The sequence below is a fragment of the Myotis nattereri genome, assembly GCF_964212035.1.
Source record: "Myotis nattereri genome assembly, chromosome: 1".
In the NCBI taxonomy this organism is placed as follows: domain Eukaryota; kingdom Metazoa; phylum Chordata; class Mammalia; order Chiroptera; family Vespertilionidae; genus Myotis; species Myotis nattereri.
In genome coordinates, this window is record NC_138075.1 from 64044436 (window position 1) to 64064172 (window position 19737).

At 44.2% G+C, this 19737-nt stretch overlaps 2 protein-coding genes across 3 annotated transcripts; both read right to left on the minus strand.

The window, feature by feature from the left end:
* Positions 1-601: 601 nt before the first annotated feature.
* On the minus strand, positions 602-1613 carry LOC308517911 (E3 ubiquitin-protein ligase RNF4-like; the record flags this gene model as incomplete). Its single annotated transcript, XM_081089425.1, has 1 exon — positions 602-1613. The coding sequence occupies one exon, from the start codon at positions 1611-1613 to the stop codon at positions 1068-1070; it is 546 nt and encodes a 181-aa protein (XP_080945551.1). The 3' UTR covers positions 602-1067.
* A 9546-nt stretch (positions 1614-11159) lies between these two features.
* B2M (beta-2-microglobulin) lies at positions 11160-18970 on the minus strand (the record flags this gene model as incomplete). Of its 2 annotated transcripts, XM_081089437.1 has the most annotated exons (4): positions 18588-18970; positions 13769-14044; positions 13203-13230; positions 11160-12234 (listed from the first exon to the last, which is right to left on the minus strand). In XM_081089437.1, the coding sequence occupies exons 1-3, from the start codon at positions 18652-18654 to the stop codon at positions 13217-13219; spliced, it is 357 nt and encodes a 118-aa protein (XP_080945563.1). In that variant the 5' UTR covers positions 18655-18970. The 2 variants fall into 2 exon arrangements, with proteins under 2 accessions (XP_080945563.1, XP_080945562.1); XM_081089436.1 differs by lacking the exons at positions 11160-12234; positions 13203-13230 and having other exon boundaries at positions 13737-14044; positions 18588-18662.
* Positions 18971-19737: the final 767 nt, after the last annotated feature.

Consider the following 19737-nt stretch of genomic DNA (forward strand, 5'->3'; position numbering starts at 1 on the left):
ACGGCTACCACCACTGTAAGTAAGGAACAAACTTCACTGCACATTTCATTCTGAAGGGAAAGGTAAGCGCACCATGGAAATCACGCCCTCTCCAATTCTAAGTGCAAGCTCAACTGTGCTAAGTGATTCTCTGCAAAAGAAAAAAGCTAATGTGTGTATTTGGGGTGGGGAGGGGAGGGGGTCTTCCCAAGGCCTGTACCTAGCCAGGCTGCCGAAGCAGTTGGAATGGTGAGGCAGTGATGTGTTTGTTCAGAGAAGTGTACCAACTTGTTGATCAGCTCAGTGTGGTAGAAGGCAGGCGTACCTGTAAAGCCAGGGTGAACGCAGCCGCTTTCCGGCTCAGCAGGTCAGAGAGCACAGAACCACAACTCTAGATTTCAGTGTGCCTAGGCAGCTCCCCAGGCCGGCCTTGAAAGCCACTAGTCCCAGAAGGACCTGGTGCCTACCCATGGTAATACCCCACACCACCCTGCTGGTTGGACAGGTAGGACTGACTCCTTCCACTCAGTGGAATCAGGAAATCCAGAGAAACCCAGAGACGGCACCCTGCCTAGTCCATTAATTAAAATAAGGGCTCAATTGCTCTAAACAAGACCCAGTATAATAGTTGCTTAAAGAATGAAGTTTATTTATTTATCTCCTAAAAGTCCAAACTTGTATTTGTGGCTCTGGTTTTCAGAGTTGTCTCCCAGCTTCCTTCCATGTACTTGCTTCCCCGTCTCTAGGATGTTGCTCTTATTTACATGATCCAAAATGCCCACATGTGACCAGTTAAAAATTGATTACTATGAGAAGAAAAACAAAGGAAAATTGCTTTGAGGACAACCACCAGTTTCTGATTCACTATAGCAACAAAAGTCCAGGCCTGCAGCATGAAGCCAAAGGCATAAAAAAGCAGTCTCGTCATTTGTGAGCAATAGAAGAGTTTTCATACACTCAAGAGAACAATGTTTAAAATCAGACTTCTGGAGCTCAGAGCATTGGATACCAACAACTCCATTGTTTCTGCGCAAAGACATGGAAAAATCCAGTCAGGGGGTTGTCTATCCTGAGGAACAAAGCACATGTTATATATAAATTCGGTGGTACTGATGGCGGTCAATTTTTTTCAAGCAAACTGGGCAATTTTTAGTATTTCGAAGGAAAGTGCAGAGGCACTGACTACAGAAGATGTGGCCACATGCTGTAGAATAGATATGCCGTCTACTCAATTCAATCTCCAAGTACCCGTCCATACAAATCCGGCACTGGACGTAACCAGGTAGTGCGCACCTAAAAGTTTCTTTTTCCAGGGCATATACGTCTCTGTCTCTCATCACCCGCTTCTTTTCACTGCTCAGCACACAGATGCCAGTTTGTCCTTGGAGTGACCTTTTGTTTCTCCTTGGCCTCCTCCTTTCCTCAGTAATCACAACAGAGTCATGGTGAGTTAGGTCAATCACTGCAGGTTCGAGAGAGTCAGAGGTGAGGTCAACCACTTCCTCACTTTCTCCGAGTTCTATCAGTTCCGATTCCAAGACCACCTCAGGAACTGGGCCTCCTCCCCGAGCTGTACAAAATTCTCGAGCTTGTCTAGAATTCACCACACTACCGTAGCATGTGCTTGCATTCATTGTGCTTTTTGGATCCAGGCCTCAGTTTGCAGTGAATGTTGAAAGTCCTCAGCGTCTCACAGATGATGGTCAGTCACTCTCTGACTTACATAAGAATTTAAAGTCTATCTGAACACCGATCCTGGTTCCAGTCCTGGCTCCACCTCCACAACGGCTGTGTTCCCACGGGGGCGAGGGGGTGTGAAGCTTCTGGGAGCCACTTACAAAACTGAATTTTTAACTGAAAAATGAGAAAAAAGTAAGCTTTATTAATAGTTAAAATAAGATTGACAGTAGTAAAAAATGTAAAGATATATAGCGAAAATGCATATCAAACATTTTTGATAGTTATGCATTTAAACAAAGCTTAAGCTTTGTGTCCCTCCTTATTCCATGTCCTGACGGTAGGGGGAGAAGGGCACACAATCATAAACACCAAGAAAGGGTCACGACTTCACTCAAGAGCCACGAGGAGGAATTCCAGGATACACTTTTTTACAAAGTAAAAATGGAGAGACCAAAAAGTTCTGTGCATATTTGAGTTTCTAATAGCAACTAAGAAATGAACTATTGAGTTCATGTACAAAAGTTTCATCTTTCCCAGAATTCTCTTTCTAACAGAGCAGCCAAGTGGAGTTTTGAAGAGTTTTAGCCCAGATTCTGTTCTAGGAAAGAGGGGATGGAGTTCAAGCACTCATCACAGTTTGGTTTGAGTCTACTCTCTGTGGCTTTTGGGTACATGACCTAGATGGTTAAAGTTCTCAAAACTTTATGAAAGCTCTATAAATTATTTTGTAATTTTAAAATAATGTATCATTAGTCATTAAGAAAAGGCAAATAGCCCTAACCGGTTTGGCTCCGTGGATAGAACGTTGGCCTGTGGACTGAAGGACCCCAGGTTTGATTCTGGTCAAGGACATGTACCTTGGTTGTAGGCACATCCCCAGTGGGGGGTGTGCAGGAGGCAGCTGATCAATGTTTCTCTCTCATTGATGTTTCTGACTCTCTTTCTCTCTCCCTTCCTCTCTGTAAAAAATCAATAAAAAATATTTTAAAAAAAGGCAAATAAAAGCCATAATGAAATACCATTTCACAGCGAGTAGGATGGCAATAATATAAAAGATAATAAGTGTTGGAAAGGATACAGAAAAATTGGAACTCTCATACACTGCTGATGGGAATGTAAAAAGGTGTGATAGCTTTGGAAAACAGTTTGGAAGTTCCTCAAAATGTTAAACATAGAGTTACCAGATGACCCAGCAATTCCACTCCTAGGTTTATACCCAAGAGAATTGAAAGCATAGGTTCATGTGGAAAACTTGTATATGAATATTGACAACAGCATTATTCATAATAATGGAAAGTGGAAACAACTCAAATGCCCATTAACTGATGAATGGATAAACAAAATGTGGCATATCCAGACAATGGAGAATTATTTAGCACAAAAAAGAATAAAATGCTGGTACTTGCTATAGTATGGGTGACCTTTGAAAACTTCATATTAAGTGATAAGTCAATCACAAAGACCACTTACTGTATGCTTCCATTTATATGAAATGTCAATAATAGGCAAATCCATGGGGAGAAATGGGAGTGACTGCTAATGAATATAGGGTTTCTTTTGGGGTTGATGTAAATGTTCTAGAATTGAGGAGATGAGCCCTAGCTAGGTGGCTCAGTTGGTTGGAGTATCCTCCCATACACCAGAAGGTTGCGGGCGTGTATGGAAGGCAACCAATCAATGTTTTTCTCTCACATGGATGTTTCTCTCTCTCTCTCTCCCTTCCTCTTTTTCTGAAAAACAAAAACAAATCAATAAAATTGAAGTGATGGTTATACAACATTGTGACTATATTAAAACCCACTGAATTATATACTTATATAGGTAAATTGTATAGTTTGTGAATTATATCTCAATAAGGCTTTTGCCAAAATAAACACATAAGCTGTCATAGAAATGTTATACAAAACAGCTGACACAATCTGGATTGAGACACAAGTCTTAGAACCTGGTTGAGGAGGTATGGAGCTCAAGAGGAAAATGGGGTGAGTCCAAAAGAGGGTGCAGGGCTCAGCGCTCCATCAGAAGCACTGACATACTTACCTAGGCAATACTTTTCTTGGCCCCACAGACACCTGCCTCTCACCAATCACTACCCTTGTGGATGAAAAGGGGCCACATACTAAACCTGACAAGCCCAGGGAAGGCCTGCATGGCAGCCTCACAAACTCAACGGCCTAAAGTAACCACATAGGATGGTCTGAAATTAAAACTTTTTAACTAAAAGCAGTTTGTGGCAGATAGTCATGTCCTAGGCTAGACTCTTACCTGACAAAAGTCAATCTTTACCTTAATTAAGCCTGTCTATTGTCTTTTTGCATCTTCCATAACATACCTTTGGAATGTCAGGGTAAGGTCCGGGTTTCCAGACCCCTCAGGGCACAGCCAGTGCACCAGGGCGGGGGACCACAAATCCTCTCATTGTTATTGTGACCACGTTCATTGCAGACCTTTAACTATCCTTTACCCACCTATGTAAAGGATGTGTCCATCATTTTACTTTTAATCCAGTCCCAGAGGTCCCCCCACTTGCTTTATCCTACCTCCCTAATCTATCACCAATGGATTTCATGTAATCCATTTATGCCTCCTCTTTTGATTATAATGTTTTTTAAAAAGGATGCAAAACTACCATTCTCTGGACCGTTTTCTCAATCCGTAGAGATTTTGCTCCTCAGCAATTGTTGACAGATTGGCTCAAATGAACTCACAAAAATTTTCTACAGGTTTGGCTGTTTCTTATGCTGACACTCTCAACTACCTATGTATGTGTTTGCCTTTCCTGACCCACCGGCCTCTCCCCCTTCTCATGCGCCCAGGGAAAGCGAACCCTCTGGGAGCAGGCTGGGCAGCCCGGGAAGCAGTGCCCACCACCCCCAACCCCACTCACGCACCCAGCAGCTCATCAAAAACCTATATATTTTGTGCTGTTCCTCTCCCCCTACCCAGGTAGCTATCCAGCCGTGAGCCACACTCCGGCCTCTCCGTGGCTTCCTTCTCTGATCCCGAAGGCGCCTGAACGAGCTGAACCTGGGCGGGGATGACCGGAGTCAAAGGGCCAGGAAGAAGTGGCAGGTAAAGAGAAAGATGCAGCCCTAACCGGTTTGGCTCCGAGGCTAGAGCGTCAGCCTGCGGACTGAAGGGTCCCAGGTTCGATTCCGGCCAAGGGCATGTACTTTGGTTGCGGGCACATCCCCAGTAGGAGGTGTGCAGGAGGCAGCTGATCGATGTTTCTAACTCTCTATTCCATTCCCTTCCTCTCTGTAAAAAATCAATAAAATACATTTTTTAAAAGAGAGAGAGAGAGAGAGAGAGAGAGAGAGAGATGCAGTGGGAGAGGGCGACGCGGGAGGGGGTACACACCTTGAACGCGCCCAGGCTGGCAGCAGTGCCCAGCGAAGAACAGAGCCCAAGTCACCTAGCGAGGCGTCGCGGCACTTACTCCCACCAACCGGGCGGCGGAAAGCACTGGGAGTTCCCCTTTTTAACTCGCTATTTTAGTTTTCAACGGCCCAATCAAAACTCGAGCCCGGAGTGCTCGTCACTGGTCTCTGGTCAAAAAGTGCTGTTCTAGGTTAGAAAACGGGACTTTCCAGTCCTAAGTTTCCTGTTTCTCCAAAGCCTCCTGCTTTCTGAGAAACGGGAAGGGCGGGGTTGTTGTGTTTGGGGTTGTCCCGCCTCCTCTTTAGTCATTAGATCAGCAACTCTAAAGGGTGGTTGTCAATTCAGGCAGTATGTTTCTTAAAGAGAAATTTGGTAAAATAATAAGACTTACTTTTGGTTGTTTCAATAATGGGACCACTGCAGGTATTAGAGCAGCGGTTCTCAACCTGTGGGTCGCGACCCCTTTGGCGGTCAAACAACCCTTTCACAGGGGTCGCCTAAGACCATCCTGCATATCAGATATTTACATTACGATTCATAACAGTAGCAACATTACAGTTATGAAGTAGCAACGAAAATAATTTTATGGTTGGGTCACAACATTAGGAACTGTATTTAAAGGGCCAGAAGGTTGAGAATCACTGTATTAGAGGCTGAAGGACAGGAGTCCCACCCTACACATACACACACACACACACACACACACACACACACACATGAAAAACCTGCTTATAATCTGGGCTTTACAATCACATGTAAAAACATGCTTGATTTTTCAATTATTTTAATTTATTCCTTGAATATTTATCAACTACTATGCCAGGCCCATACACACTGAATTTTTCAGAAATGCAACTACCAAGTTTTGTTTGTTGTTCAAGTTTTAAAGATATTCACCATTCGGAGAATCACACCACAACCAGCAATACCATATCTGAATCTGGGCCATCAATATAGTGCAACTTTCAGTCTTCAATGTCATGGTTCTATTAACCAAAGAAGAGATTTAGACTATAATAAGAAACAAAAAGCACTTATTTGAGCAAAGGATTGCAATCCAAGAGACATAGATTCAGGTAGCAACTCAAACTGCACTTCGGAGAGAACAAAGCAAGGCAGGGTCCATAAAGGCAAAAACCACAAAATGCAAATGAATGCTTGCTGGCTAGGTTCGCAGGGATTGGCTAGTTCCAGTATGCAAACGACAGAGACAGAAAGTCCAAGTAGCAGTTGTTTCAAGATGTTTATGACTGCTAACCTAAAAATAAAAGGCCTTTCATAGTGAGTGGCAACAAGCATATCTTTGAGATTAAAAAAAAAAAAATTCAGGAGCCCTGATTCAGGCAGAAATCCAAATAGTGTTCCAATTAAGAGAACAAAGGCAAGCTGGCTGGTGTGGCTCAGTTGGTTGAGCGTCGTCTGCTACACTGTCAGTCCACAGGTTCAATTCCCAGTTGGGGAACATGCCCAAGTTGTGGGCTTTATCCCCAATGGGGTGCATGCAGGAGGCAGCAGATCAATGTTTCTCTCTCATTATTGTTTCTCTCTCCCTCTCCTTTCCTCTCTCTCTAACATCATTTTTTTAAAAGTGAAACTTCTCTCTGTATAACTGATTTCTCAATAAAAGCCTTTTTAAAAAAGAAAAGAAAGAAAAACCATTTTCAGAAACCCTGAGACTGCCAAAAAAAAAAAAAGCTCTGCTTACAGATTAACCTTTGGAGGAATTGCCCAGAGTGAGGACCATCTTTTACTTAAGTCCCTTAGGGAAAGGAATTCTACCCAAGCAGTTTGTGGGATTTTCTTTCCCCCCAGTTAAGCACCAAGAAGTTTTCCCTTGTATCTACCTCCTTGCTGTGGTTTTAGATTATTTTACATTCTCGTGAGCTGTGAAAATGAAGGACCACTGGAAGTAAAAGCAGATACCTAGAGCTTTACATTTTACAGTGCCCTTCTTACCACCTTCCCCTTGTCAGAACATCCCTGGTACAGTGCCTGGCATAGACTAGAATTCCATATTTATTGAACAGATGATTAAATGAATAAACATTATGATGTAGGCATAATTATCCCATTTTATGAATATGATGATGAAGAGTCAAGCAAGGAGTATGACTTTTCCCATTCCTTTTGTGGAATTAGAATTCAAACTGAGGTCTGAGTTCAGAGGCATTCACACTTCAATGCTAGCGCCTTAGAAACTTGGAACTTTTAAAGGAAGTTTGGGATGGCATGTGTTGTGAGCTCAGTAGATGTTCCTATCAGAGGATGTTAACAGGAAACTCGCAGTAGCAGACTGATCCCATCACCAGCTTTTTTCATATTTTGCTGCCAACAACTAGCACCTGCACATTATCTCTAGCCCTCAGATTACCCGCAGGCACTGAAGTGAACTGGAAGTACCTGGGAGTTTTACATTTCACCCACTTCACCTGGGCAGCCTGTAGCCTAAGACAGGAAAACCCAGCTCCTTCGCTTCAAGACAAAACAAACTCTGAGGTTTGTTCTTGTTCTAGAGCTCACCCTGAGAACAGGCTGAGTGTGGCACTTCTGAAATCACACCCTCACTTGGCTTCTTCCCATTCTGTACCCTTTACCCCCCACTCCCTTATAGGTTTCTCCTGCAAGCCCTTTCTCAGTAAGTCACTTGCCTCTGAATCCTTGGCTCAGGCCTGCTGCTGTGAGAACTCTACCTGAGACACTCACTGACTCTTCAGGTGATAAAAATGGCATGCACACCTGCCATCTGTTTCCTAGCGACAGATACCAAGGAAACCACTTCAGAGAGCACATTGTGTGTCATCAGGAGTCCTCTCTGTTTTTCTAAGTGAAAACCGTAAGAACAGGAAGTGGCCCATGGGAAAGGGGGAGCCTGAACATCATCAGTTAGGCCTGGGTGCTACAGAGATAAAAGTATCTCTTCAGTTTCATAGACTTTTTAATTATCTATATTGTGGAGGACCACAGAAGACTAATAGCTGTGCATCCAACTAATGAGAGAAGATGTATGGAATTTGGTGCATAGTAACTGCTTAATACATGGTCAAACTGTTATTTTTTAATTACATTTACTAGGAGTTTGTGTGTTTTTTTCTATCAGCCCTTCTTGTAGTTCTCCCAAGTGTCAGAATAGTTTGGTTTTTTTAAAAAAATACTTTTATTGATTTCAGAGAGGAAGGGAGAGGGAGATAGAAACATCAATGATGAGAGAGAATCATTAATTGGCTGCCTATACACACACACACACACACACACACACACACGCACGCACACATACACACACACACACACCCTACTGGGGATCCAGCTGGAAACCAGGCGGGTATAAGCCCTGACCAGGAATCCAACCTATAACTCTTAGTTCATAGGTTGACACTCAACCACCGAGTCACGCCAGCTGGGCCCTTTTTAATATTTATATTCTGAGCGCTAGGACATTCCTGAGGTTTCATACTTGTTTTTTGTTTTGTAAGAGAAATGAATTATACCTCTGGGGTCTTTATGGTTAACTGCTCTCTTGGTCCCAGAAGGAGCCTTCCTCTCTTGGGTGTGTCATGTAGCAGGCGGTGGGGGGAGTGCTGGTCACACCCCATGTCTGTGATGCACACAGCAAAGAGAGAATCTGCTGGAGTAGATTTCTGAGGAGTGAGGAGAGCTCAATAAAATGTTGGTTTCCATAAAAATAAATAAATGCCATAATATAAAATGGAGAGTGATGGGTACACTGAGAAAATCCAGTGGGGTCCTAAAGGTGGTAATCTCTGTTGTAAGAGATTGCAAACATTTATGATATTTTTCTTTACTTTCATTATTTGATGAGGACAATTTTAAAACAATTTTACAATAAATTTTCTAAATGAAAAGTTTTATATATTAATTAGCCAAATAATTCTTCAAATAATCAATTTGCTTCAAGTTGAGAAACAGCTTGCCTTCTGCCTGGGAGAGCGGGAGAGTCTTACGGTTTCCAGCCTCCTCCCATTTGGCCAGGCCATGGTAGGTGATGGTTGGCTCAGCTCCTACATTCCCTAGTATATAGAAGGGCAGAACATGGGCCACGCTGATGGCCATGGTGAGCAGCAGGAGGGAAATACCACTGCCTAAGATATGAGCCTGAACTGTTTCACCATCACTCCTCCACTCCCAACCCTCCCCCAATCCCTTCCCCCATACACACACACAGGAAAATGCTCACTGATACTCAGCCAAATGGCTGTTAGCAAATTAATTTCCTTACAGACTAGTCAGCTTCCTTTTCTTTGTTTACCCTTCTCCTTGAGTAGCCACTAACAGTAATTTAGGACGTGACTTTACAGATCTGCTTTTGTGTATGATACAATTATATAATTCATGACATTTTTCTAGAAGTTACTTTTTTATTTCAGCAATATAGCAGGGTTATTTTTCTGTCAATATGTAAGGCCTAACGCTTTATTATCGACATTGAGATTTTTGTTTAATTTGCATTGCACAATTGTATTTAATGAGCACAGTTAAGCCCCAGTATTCCTCCTCTCTGATCAGTTCCTAGTTCTGAAATGGGCAACTGAGGCGTATGGTCCAGAGGAGTATTACATGGGACCATTAGCCAGCAAACAAGCTTTTCACAAAATAGTTCTGTTGAATGACATGGGACAGGAAGTCCTTTATGATTTAACTCAATGGGTCTCAACCTTGGCTACACATTAGAACCATCTAGAGGTTTTTTTAAAAACCCACAATATTGTGAAAACTTATGTCCACACAAAAGCCTGCACATGATATTTGTATCATCTTTATTCATAACTGTTAAATTTTGGAACCATTATGTTCTTCGTTAGTTGAATGGATAGACTGAGGTACACCCAGACAATGGCATGTTATTTAACACTAAAAAGTAATGCACTATCAAGTCATGAAAAGACATGAATGAACCATACGTGCACATTACAAACTGAAAGAAGCCAATCTGAAAAGGCTACACACTGCGTGAGCCCAACCGTATGACGTCCTGGATACGGCAAAACTGAGGAGGTAACAGAATCAATGGCTGCTTCAAGTTGTGGGGGCGAGAAGGAGGAACGAATGCTGGGAGCACAGAGGATGTTTAGGACTGTGAAATACTCTGTATAATACCGTAATGATGGGTGCATGTCATTATACACTTGTCCAAACCCATAGAACATACAACACACCAAGAGTGAACCATACGGTAAACTATGACTTTGGTGCTAATGATACATCAACGTAGGGTCATCAGTTGTAACAAATGTACCACTCTGGTCAGGGATGTTGACAATGGGGGAGGCTATGGTTGGTGGGGGCAGGGAATATATGGGAAATCTCTGCACCTTCCTCTCAATTTTGCCGTTTTCCTAAAACTGCTCTAAAAACATAAGGACTTAATTTAAGATAATAATAATACTTTTGTGTGTCTGGGCTCCACCCTTAGAGACTGGTTTAGTTGCTCTGGATTGGAACCTAGAAAGCTGGGTTTTTTTAATGGGCTCTATTTTTTTTAGAGCTGGTATGTGTGTGTTTTAAAAATATATTTTTATTAATTTCAGAGAGGAAGGGGAGGGAGAGAAAGAGAAACATTAATGATGAGAGAGAATCATTGATAGGCTGCCTCCTACATGCCCCCTCCTGGAGATCGAGCTCTCAACCTGGGCATGTGCCCTGACTGGGAATCAAACCATGACCACATGGTTCATAGGTCGACACTGAACCACTGAGCTGTACTGGCCAGGCAAGAGCTGGTCTGTTTTAATAAGTAGCACAGATAATTCTACTGTGCATCAGGGGTGAAAAGTTATTGGTCTAAGTCACCCTTCAATTTCCTCAGCTAAGTTCCTACAGATCTTCCCTCGGGTATCCTTGCTCTGCTATTTGAAATAACCCACATATGTCATACCTCTATACATCTTGTAATTTTCCCCCCTGCCTGACCACCCCAGGCCCCACTCACCAACAGGGAGAACCACTTTCCATCAAGTCTCAGCTCCAGCAAATAAATGGCTTCCCTAACACCTACCTAAAGTTTTTGTTGTTCCCTGAGAACACTTTCCTATGACCTAGTTCTTTGGGCTTTCCTATGCTACCTATACTCTTTTTTTTTTTTTAATATATTTTATTGATTTTTTCACAGAGAGGAAGGGAGAGAGATAGAAAGTCAGAAACATCGATGAGAGAGAAACATCAATCAGCTGCCTCCTGCACATCTCCCACTGGGGATGTGCCCGCAACCCAGGCACATGCCCTTGACCAGAATTGAACCCGGGACCCCTCAGTCCGCAGGCTGACGCTCTATCCACTGAGCCAAACCGGTTTTGGCGCTACCTATACTCTTTATCAGGATGCATTAATTCATGTCTGCCACTCCACTACACTGAGCAATTTGAGAGCAGTGTTGTGTTTTATTCATCTTGTCAGTACCTAGCACTAGCTAACTGAAATTTTTGGTCAAATAAAAGAGTGCACCAAGAGGGCCATCATGTATAAACTATGCCTTGAAATTGAAAAGTCTAGTATTTTTCATTCCAAGTTTAGCTACTGCTTCCTAAAATATGAAATTCTCCAGACACTCTTGTTCCCTCTTTGAGTATAGACATTCCTGAGGTCTTGGCCCAGGGAACAGAACTCTGACTAAAAGATGGAAGCCTGGTCTTTAGCAGACAGGTGTGTCCCTCTGACTAAGTCATTTAATTTCTCTGGGATCCTGTTCCTCATCTGTAAAAGGCAGATCCCTGAGGCCCCTTCCTCCAGGAACCAAACCCTAGAGAACAGGGATTTACACTCTTCTTCAAGTGACACTTGAAGATTGTTTCCCTGTATGGAAACAAAAAGGTAAGAGAGGGAGAGAGATATAAGAAACTGAACACATCAAGTTTTACCATAGTTTTATTTAATGAAGCAAAAATGTCAAAATATTTGCAACATTGATTAAAGGTAAATTTTCTATGAAAATCCTCTCATAATGGTAACCTTGAACATAAGAATTCTGCCCTCCCTGTCTTAAGCCGCCAGCAACCTTCTGCCCAGATAGGTCAGCCAGGAAGACGTAAAACCCAAAGTAAAATTATAAAGCAGATGATGTTTGTGTTAAATTCAGTGCGTTGCCCCTTAATTTGTGTGCATAAAGCATAATAATGTACATGCATTAAAAAGAAAACAGAATTTTGAATTAGTTTAATCCAAATGAGGCAGGCATCTTCAAACCTGAGGGGAGAGGGAGGAAAGTCTTATTAGCAAGTATACTTATTTTGTTTGGATTACAGATCACACCACCCAACTTGTCTAACTTTTGCTGTGTACGACACCATTTGTAAAGGAAGTAGCTGCAGACAATTTTCCAGGCCCATTACAAAAGCGTTTCCCTTTAGTTTATCCCATTGGTTCTCCCACAACCTAAGAGAAAGGAATTGCTGGCACTACAGTTCAGATTCTGGCTCTACCATTCAGCTATTGTGTGACTCTGGTCAGGTCACCCAGCCTCTTTAATGCTCTCTTGAATTAATTTCCTTGTCCTGAAATATAACAGGACATGTGAAGAGGTTTTTCTCCTCTGTCCAAAGAGGCAGAGAAGTCCAGTTCCTCCCTCTTTCATGCTGCTGGAGCTCCTTGTAGTTACATCCATTTTAGTGTCTTTACATTATTATAACAGTGTTTCTATTTCTCTCCTCTATCGGACCGGGAGCCTCTAGGAGGCAAACACGGTGCCCACAGCGAAGGCTCAGCAGGAGACTGAAGGAATGGGACATCTTCAGAACCATGCCACTCCTCTCTTCTGACTGAATAATAATGCAACTGCTATGCAAGAGAAGAGAATGGTTCGTTTTTGAAGGCCCAGCGATAGTCCCTGTGGAAATGGCAGAAAAAAGAGCAAACCCTCGCAGGTGGTGTGGGTTTGCTCTATCCTGTCACAGCACACCAGCAGCTCCCCTGACTTCCCTTAGAGGGCCGGTGATGCACGCAGAGCCACAGCGGGGGCCACACACCTCCCTCATGCCACTCCACAGGAAAAGGGGATGTGACCCTGCAGGGTTCTTCTCTGCCTGCTGACATGCCACCCCAATGAATGCCCTCCATAGACTAAGGGTTACCAGATTAGAGCTACCTGGAAATAGTCCCCAGGATAATGGAACAAAACAAAAAAGAAACTTTAAAAAAAAAAGTTAGAAACATACCTCCATGATGCTGGTTACTTGTCCTTATCTATGGAAAAGAAAACAGGGAAAGAAAAAAGAAAACAGTAAGTTTTACTTTTAAAATACTATGTATTAACAAATGCCTGACAGAATAGCCTGCTGTCCTTAACCATGAGTACGTTGTTTAGAACGACCTAGTTGGACCCAACTCTGCCTACTAGCCTAGATCCCAACCCAGTCAGAGTGCTGCTGGGGGAGTCCAGGATTGCGGGGAGCTAGCGGAGCAAGACTTACAAAGGCTTCCCTGCGACTCTTGTTGGTCCTCAGTATCCCTGAGGCTGTCAGGAAAGCCTAAGGAAGCCAGCAGGTAAGAAATGTTGGAAGTGAGTATGCATTTGTGCAAGTGCTATTGCTGATCCTTACTGTTGCCTCGGGAAAACTACCATTTCCAGGACCGTGCTACAGAAGGTGCCACTTATCAGAGCTTTAATAATGTTTCCTGACAATCCCGGTATACATTTTTAAAAAAATATCAAAGCAGCCTTATGCTGTGTCTCTACTCAGACACAACTGTCAGCAGCTAAGGAAAGAACTTGAAAACTTACCCCATTTAACTTTCATAGGCTCAGAAAGAGAAGTATGGTTCACGGTGCAGCTGTACTCAACTCCTGCGCTGGGAGTGAAGTTGGCATGCACCAGAAGGTAGAAAGACCAGTCCTTGCTGAAAGACAGGTCTGATTTCTCCACTGGCAACTTTTCGTCATTCTTCATCAACTCAATTTCAATCTCAGGTGGATGGAACCCAGATACAAAGCAGTTCAGGAAATTTGGTTTCCCATTCTCTGGTGGATGCCGCGAGTAAACCTGCACCTTCGGTTTCCCTGAGGAACATCAGGGAAAGACAAATGAAAATTGCACAGTATTCCACTTGGGGCTACCTTGGTCAAAAGCTAGATCAGGCACCAAGTGTTTAAATTTGATCATTTATTCTCCCAGTTCCATTTCCACTTTTCCCAAAGGCTACCTCCATTTTGAAGGATAAACTTTGACCTAGTATCTTTCCCACAGAATTCCCCTACACATGCCTTTTTGGCTTTTTCTAGCAGGCTTCTAATAGTATCTTCTTTTGTCACTGGAAATTGTGCCAAATCTTTAAGAACCTTTCTGTGGAGGCTCTCAAGAACTTTTTTTAACTATGAAAATAGATATTTAATCAAAATGAGAGAATAAATCATAACAACTAGCAATTTTTTTGTTGTTAATCCTCACCCAAAGATATTTTTCCGTTTATTTTTTAGGGAGAGTAGAAGAGAGAGGGAAAGGCAGAGAGAAACATCAATGTGAGAAAAACACATCAACTGGTTGCCTCCTACATGAGCCCCGAACAAGGCCCCAGTGTATAGGACCCTGCAACCAAGGTACATGCCCTTGACCGAATTCAAACCCGGCACCCTTCGGTCTGCAGGCTGAGGCTCTATCCACTGAGTCAAACCAGCTAGGGCACAAATAGCAGTTTTTAAAAGCTGACACGTAGAAAAGCTGATCCCAAAATCCAGAAAGGGCAATACATTATTTTTATCAATTTGGTGCCTAATAGTGCTCTAGAGCACTTTTAAAAAAATATTTCTTTATTGATTTCAGAAAGGAAAGGAGAGGGAGAGGGAGAGAAACATCAATGATGAGAGAATCATTGATCAGCTGCCTCCTGCACGCCTGCCTCCTGCATGCCCCCTACTGGGGATCGAGCCCACACCCCAGGCTTCTGCCCTTGACCGGAATCAAACCCTTCAGATCACAGGCGGACACTCTATCCACTGAGCCAAACCAGCTAGGGCTAGAGCACATTTTTTTTTACTGTATTGTCTTTGATCACTTCTTTATCTGGCAAGTATTTCAATGGCTTCTTAGCATCCATAAAATCCCTGAACACGTCATTTAGAAGTCCACATGATTTGGCCCTAACCTACTTTTCAAACTTCATTTTTCACCTCACACACCCTTCATAGAATCCACATTAAAAAAAACTCATGTTACATCTTTCTTTTTTTATTTCTGCTCCTGCCTAGATCGACACCCATCTGACTTCTCTATGTGTAGTGTCTAGTAAAGTGGCTCTGTAAATGGCGGATGCTCTGTAAATGGCAGATGTTATTTTTTTTTAAATATATTTTATTGATTTTTTACAGAGAGGAAGGGAGAGAGAGAGTTAGAAACATCGATGAGAGAGAAACATCGATCAGCTGCCTCCTGCACATCCCCCACTGGGGAAGTGCCTGCAACCCAGGTACATGCCCTTGACCAGAATTGAACCTGGGACCTTTCAGTCCGCAGGCCGACGCTCTATCCGCTGAGCCAAACGGTCTTTGGCACAGATGTTATCATTGCTAGTTGTTCAGATTACTAAAAGAGTCAACCCAAAGTATGTTTTTAAAAAACTCAACCACTACATCCTGCCCAGAGTTTATACACCAAGCCCCTATCTGCTTTTGTACCTGATGTCATGGGCAACAAGGTTTATATGTCGAAGCTGGCAAATAGCTTAAATGAGTGAGAGCAATAGGAAACAATGGCTGCGTTAGAAAATAGGATAGGGTGAGGACTCTGACAAATGGGGGAGAACATTCTCTCCATTATGACCAAGTAGAGTAATGCATGAAAATGGGATTTCCATTTTAATCAGCACTCTGAAATGATTTCTATAGCTAGCGGGGTTCAAAATACATTGCATAATGCTGCAGGACAGTGGTTTCCAAAAGGGGGATGCATGACTTAGGGGGATGCATCCTGGAGGTGCAGAAATAAGATATAAAGTCTATTTCTATATTTTTCATCCAGATGAAGAGAAGTGTTCTGCTAGTAAATATACAGACTGACACTAATGCATGTGTATAATTAAAATACATATGCCCTGGCTGGGGTGGCTCAGTTGGTTGAGCGTCATCTGTGCACCCAGAGATTGCTCATTGATTCCTGGTCAGGGCACATGCGGGGTTGCAGGCTCAGTCCCCGGTAGGGGGCGTTCAGGAGGCACTCAATCAATGTTTCTCACGTTGATGTTTTTCTCCCTCTCCCTTTCTCTCTCTCTAAAAATCAATAAAGATATTTTTTAAAAATAAAATACATATATACATTCAGGGTTCATGATTACTACAGAGCAGCTGCTCTCCAGGTCCAGAAGGTGGTGGGGAAGAGAAGTACCAGGCCACTCTGAACGTACTTATCTGCCTAGAAACACTCTATCATCGAAGGGAGGGTCACCAGGAAAAAAAATATCAAAAGCCCATAAGAGCTCTAGCCGGTTTGGGCCCATAAGAGCTCTAGCTGGTTTGGCTCAGTGAATAGAGCCTCAGCCTGCGGACTGAAGGGTCCCAGGTTCAATTTCCGTCAAGGGCACATGCCCGAGTTGCAGGCTCCATCCCCAGTAGGGGGCGTGTGGGAGGCAGCCGATCAATGATTCTCTTTCATCATTAATGTTTCTTACTGATGTTTCTATCTCTCCCTTCCTCTCTGAAGTCAATACAAATACATTAAAAAAAAAAAAAAAGTAAGCCCACAAGAGCTGGACTGAGTATCCTAAATGAAGCCCTGGTTTATTTCCATAAAGTTAAAAGTGAAGATAAATCAAAATGCTCTTTGTATTTGAGCTTCTAATGCTTAGAATATAATAAATGCCACAGGAGTAAAAGCAGGGTTCATCTGGCCTGGAATTCTCACTTTGAGGGAACTGGGTGGGGTTTTGCAAAATCATCATGAAAATCTCTTTTAAGAAGGGGGCCAATATCAGCCAGGCCTGCATTTGAATCTGGACCCAGCCTCTTATTAAAAGAATAACTTATGCTAACATTGGAGCAAACAAAACCCACACATGGGCCGAAACCGGTTTCGCTCAGTGGATAGAGCGTCAGCCTGTGGACTGAAAGGTACCGGGTTCGATGTTTCTGACTATCTCTCTCCTTTCCTCTCTGTAAAAAAAATCAATAAAATATATTTTTTTAAAAAAACCCACACATGGGACAGAGCAGAAAATTAACCTCCAGAGGCAATCACCATTACCTATGTCTTGTGTATCTTACAAAAATGATCTACACAGGGCATATATCAGTTTGGAAATTTTTTAAACTATCAGCTTGTTATTTTTCGAAAGGCTTCTACAGTCAGCAGCAAATATCAGTAATAGTGACCACAGACATCATGTTTTATTTTGCAAGTAAATTATAAATTAAATACATTTTTCTCATGATCAAAAGGCCACACTTCACAAAGGCCTTTATGAGGGGGAAAATGAGAGGGTCCAGTATATTACAGGGCATTTGGAACGTGCTCGATGTCCTGGTGTCCCACCAGACAGCTGGGGAGCCACTCCGATTGCCCTTATCACTGGTTTTATAACCGCTATAACTGACTAACCTTGGCTTTTTCAAAACTGAAAGTAGAAGCTGAGTTAGGTCATCTTGGAAAGCACCAGGCAAGGAGCCAAAGAGAGAGCCCTCTGGAAAGCAAAGGCAACGGGGGCCCGCGGCCGCCCAGCTCGACGATCTCACACCTAAACGAGGCGGTTCTGAAAAACGCAGGAATTACAGCCCAAAGGCTTCCACCTCCGCATCATGCTCCAGTCAGGAGGGACTGTCCGCCATGAATCGCCTGTGTTTAAGTCACTTAAACTCTAGCCGCCTCAGTTTCCTCCTCGGCGAAATGCTAATAACCTTCGTATTAGCATCGTAGCTGCATTGAGACTTAAAGGACAGAAAGCACGCAGCGTCCCCCGCACACTGTGAGTTGTCAAAAACAGGTAGCGCTTTAGGACGATTAAAAAAACGACATGCAATGGGAGCGAGGGAGTTAACAGCGATGTGAAAGCGCTCGGGGACACCCCAAAGCTTTCGCCAGACCCGCCAAGGCCTGAGTCCACGTCCATGGGAAAGCGCGAAGGGACAGGTGAAGCGGGCAGGCTCGGGGAGGAAGCCGGAGCCCAGCGGCTCCCAGCGAAGCAGAGCTGCTGTGGGCAGACTGGCCCCGCGTGCCTCCCCCCAGAGGCCTGTCCCCACCCATCAGTCCCCAGCCCAGCGCCACGAACCCAGCCTGCCCGCCTTCCGCTCCAGCTGCGCCCGGGGCGCTAGAGGACCCGCGACAGGGCGGTAGCGAAACCCTCCCTCGCCGGGGCCGCTGCGGAGCTTGCCCACACGCCGAAACTTTGTCCCTGGCTACCCGGCCCCCCTGCGTGCCAGTGGTCTCCCCGGGACCCCCTCCCACCCTCCACCCCGGCTCGCAGAGAAAGAAGGAACCCACACCGCCTCCCCCCGCCCTCCCCCTCCTACCCCGTCCCGTGGCCAAAAAGAGCACTTGGGGAACCGGGGTGGTGCAGAGAGAGTGCCAACGCGGGCGAGGAAGGGCCCGCAGAGGAGAAGCGGAGGAGAGGGCACTCACGATGTTCGGCGTCCAGGCCAGACAGACAGAGCAGCCCGAGCAGGACCACGGCCACGGGTAGAGCCATTGCCACCACCGGAGTGAGAGCAGCAAAATGAGGGCGCGACCTCGCGTCTCGGCTTATATCCCCGAGTGAACCGCCAATCAGAACCCTGCCCGTCACCAGTTCCCTAGCTGGAGGTGCTGGACCAGGTTAGGAATGGGACTCGCATTTTCAGTTTCATTTTCCTATAAAGCCTCGTGATTTTTTGAAAGAAGGCATGGATTGGACGGGGTGGGTTCGCTGTCTGTAAAAGGGCGCCCTCCGATCTTGGGTGCGTCCCGAGCCTGGGACGCTGACCGCCCGTCCTCGAACTTGAGCCTGGACCGCACCTTTGTCCAGTGCCCTCGCTTTCCCACCCCAGCCCGAGATGCTGATCACTTGCTTACCTTTCGCAACCAGTTAGGAGCCTGGAACCTGCGGTGTTCATTTGAAAAAAAAAAATAAAAATGGAAGCCCAGAGAGATTCAGTGTTTGGCTAGAGGATGAACGGAGCCGGGCAGGACAAGAACTAGTGTTAATAATTACAGCCTGGAATACACTGTAGGTTCCTGGATGTGGGGGGCGAGAAAAATAGCCCAGGGACCTCGAGAAGCTCAGAGCACTGTTCGGCGTGAAAGGGGACGTCCTGGCCTCCTGAATCCCTTAGGGGAATAGATTCTTTTTGTAAAGTTCCTCGCCAAGGAATTTTCTGTATCTTCCCCGTTGCTGTTTGGGTGATTGTTTTGTTGCTTTGTGGGGGAAACCACCACTGATAGGAACTACTTTGAACTTGAGCGTGTAGCAGACCTCTTTAGGTGCCTTGGAATGGGGCTTGGCTCGTGGTAAGTATTCGGTAAACGGAATGAGTGAATGAACGAAGCAAAGAGGGAGCGAACACCTTAGTAAACGCTAGGAGGTAGGAATTGCCTCTTTCATTTTATGGATGAGGGAAGACGAGGCTAAGAGACTAGTATTCACACTCTGGCCTGATTCCATTGGCCTTCATGCTTCCAACACTTAGAAGACAACGGGCTTGGCAATTTCAGTGAGAATTTAAACTGCTCCCAGCCAAAGAGGTTGGGAGCAAACCTACTGACTATAAGAGCGAGACTATTTTAGACCGATTCT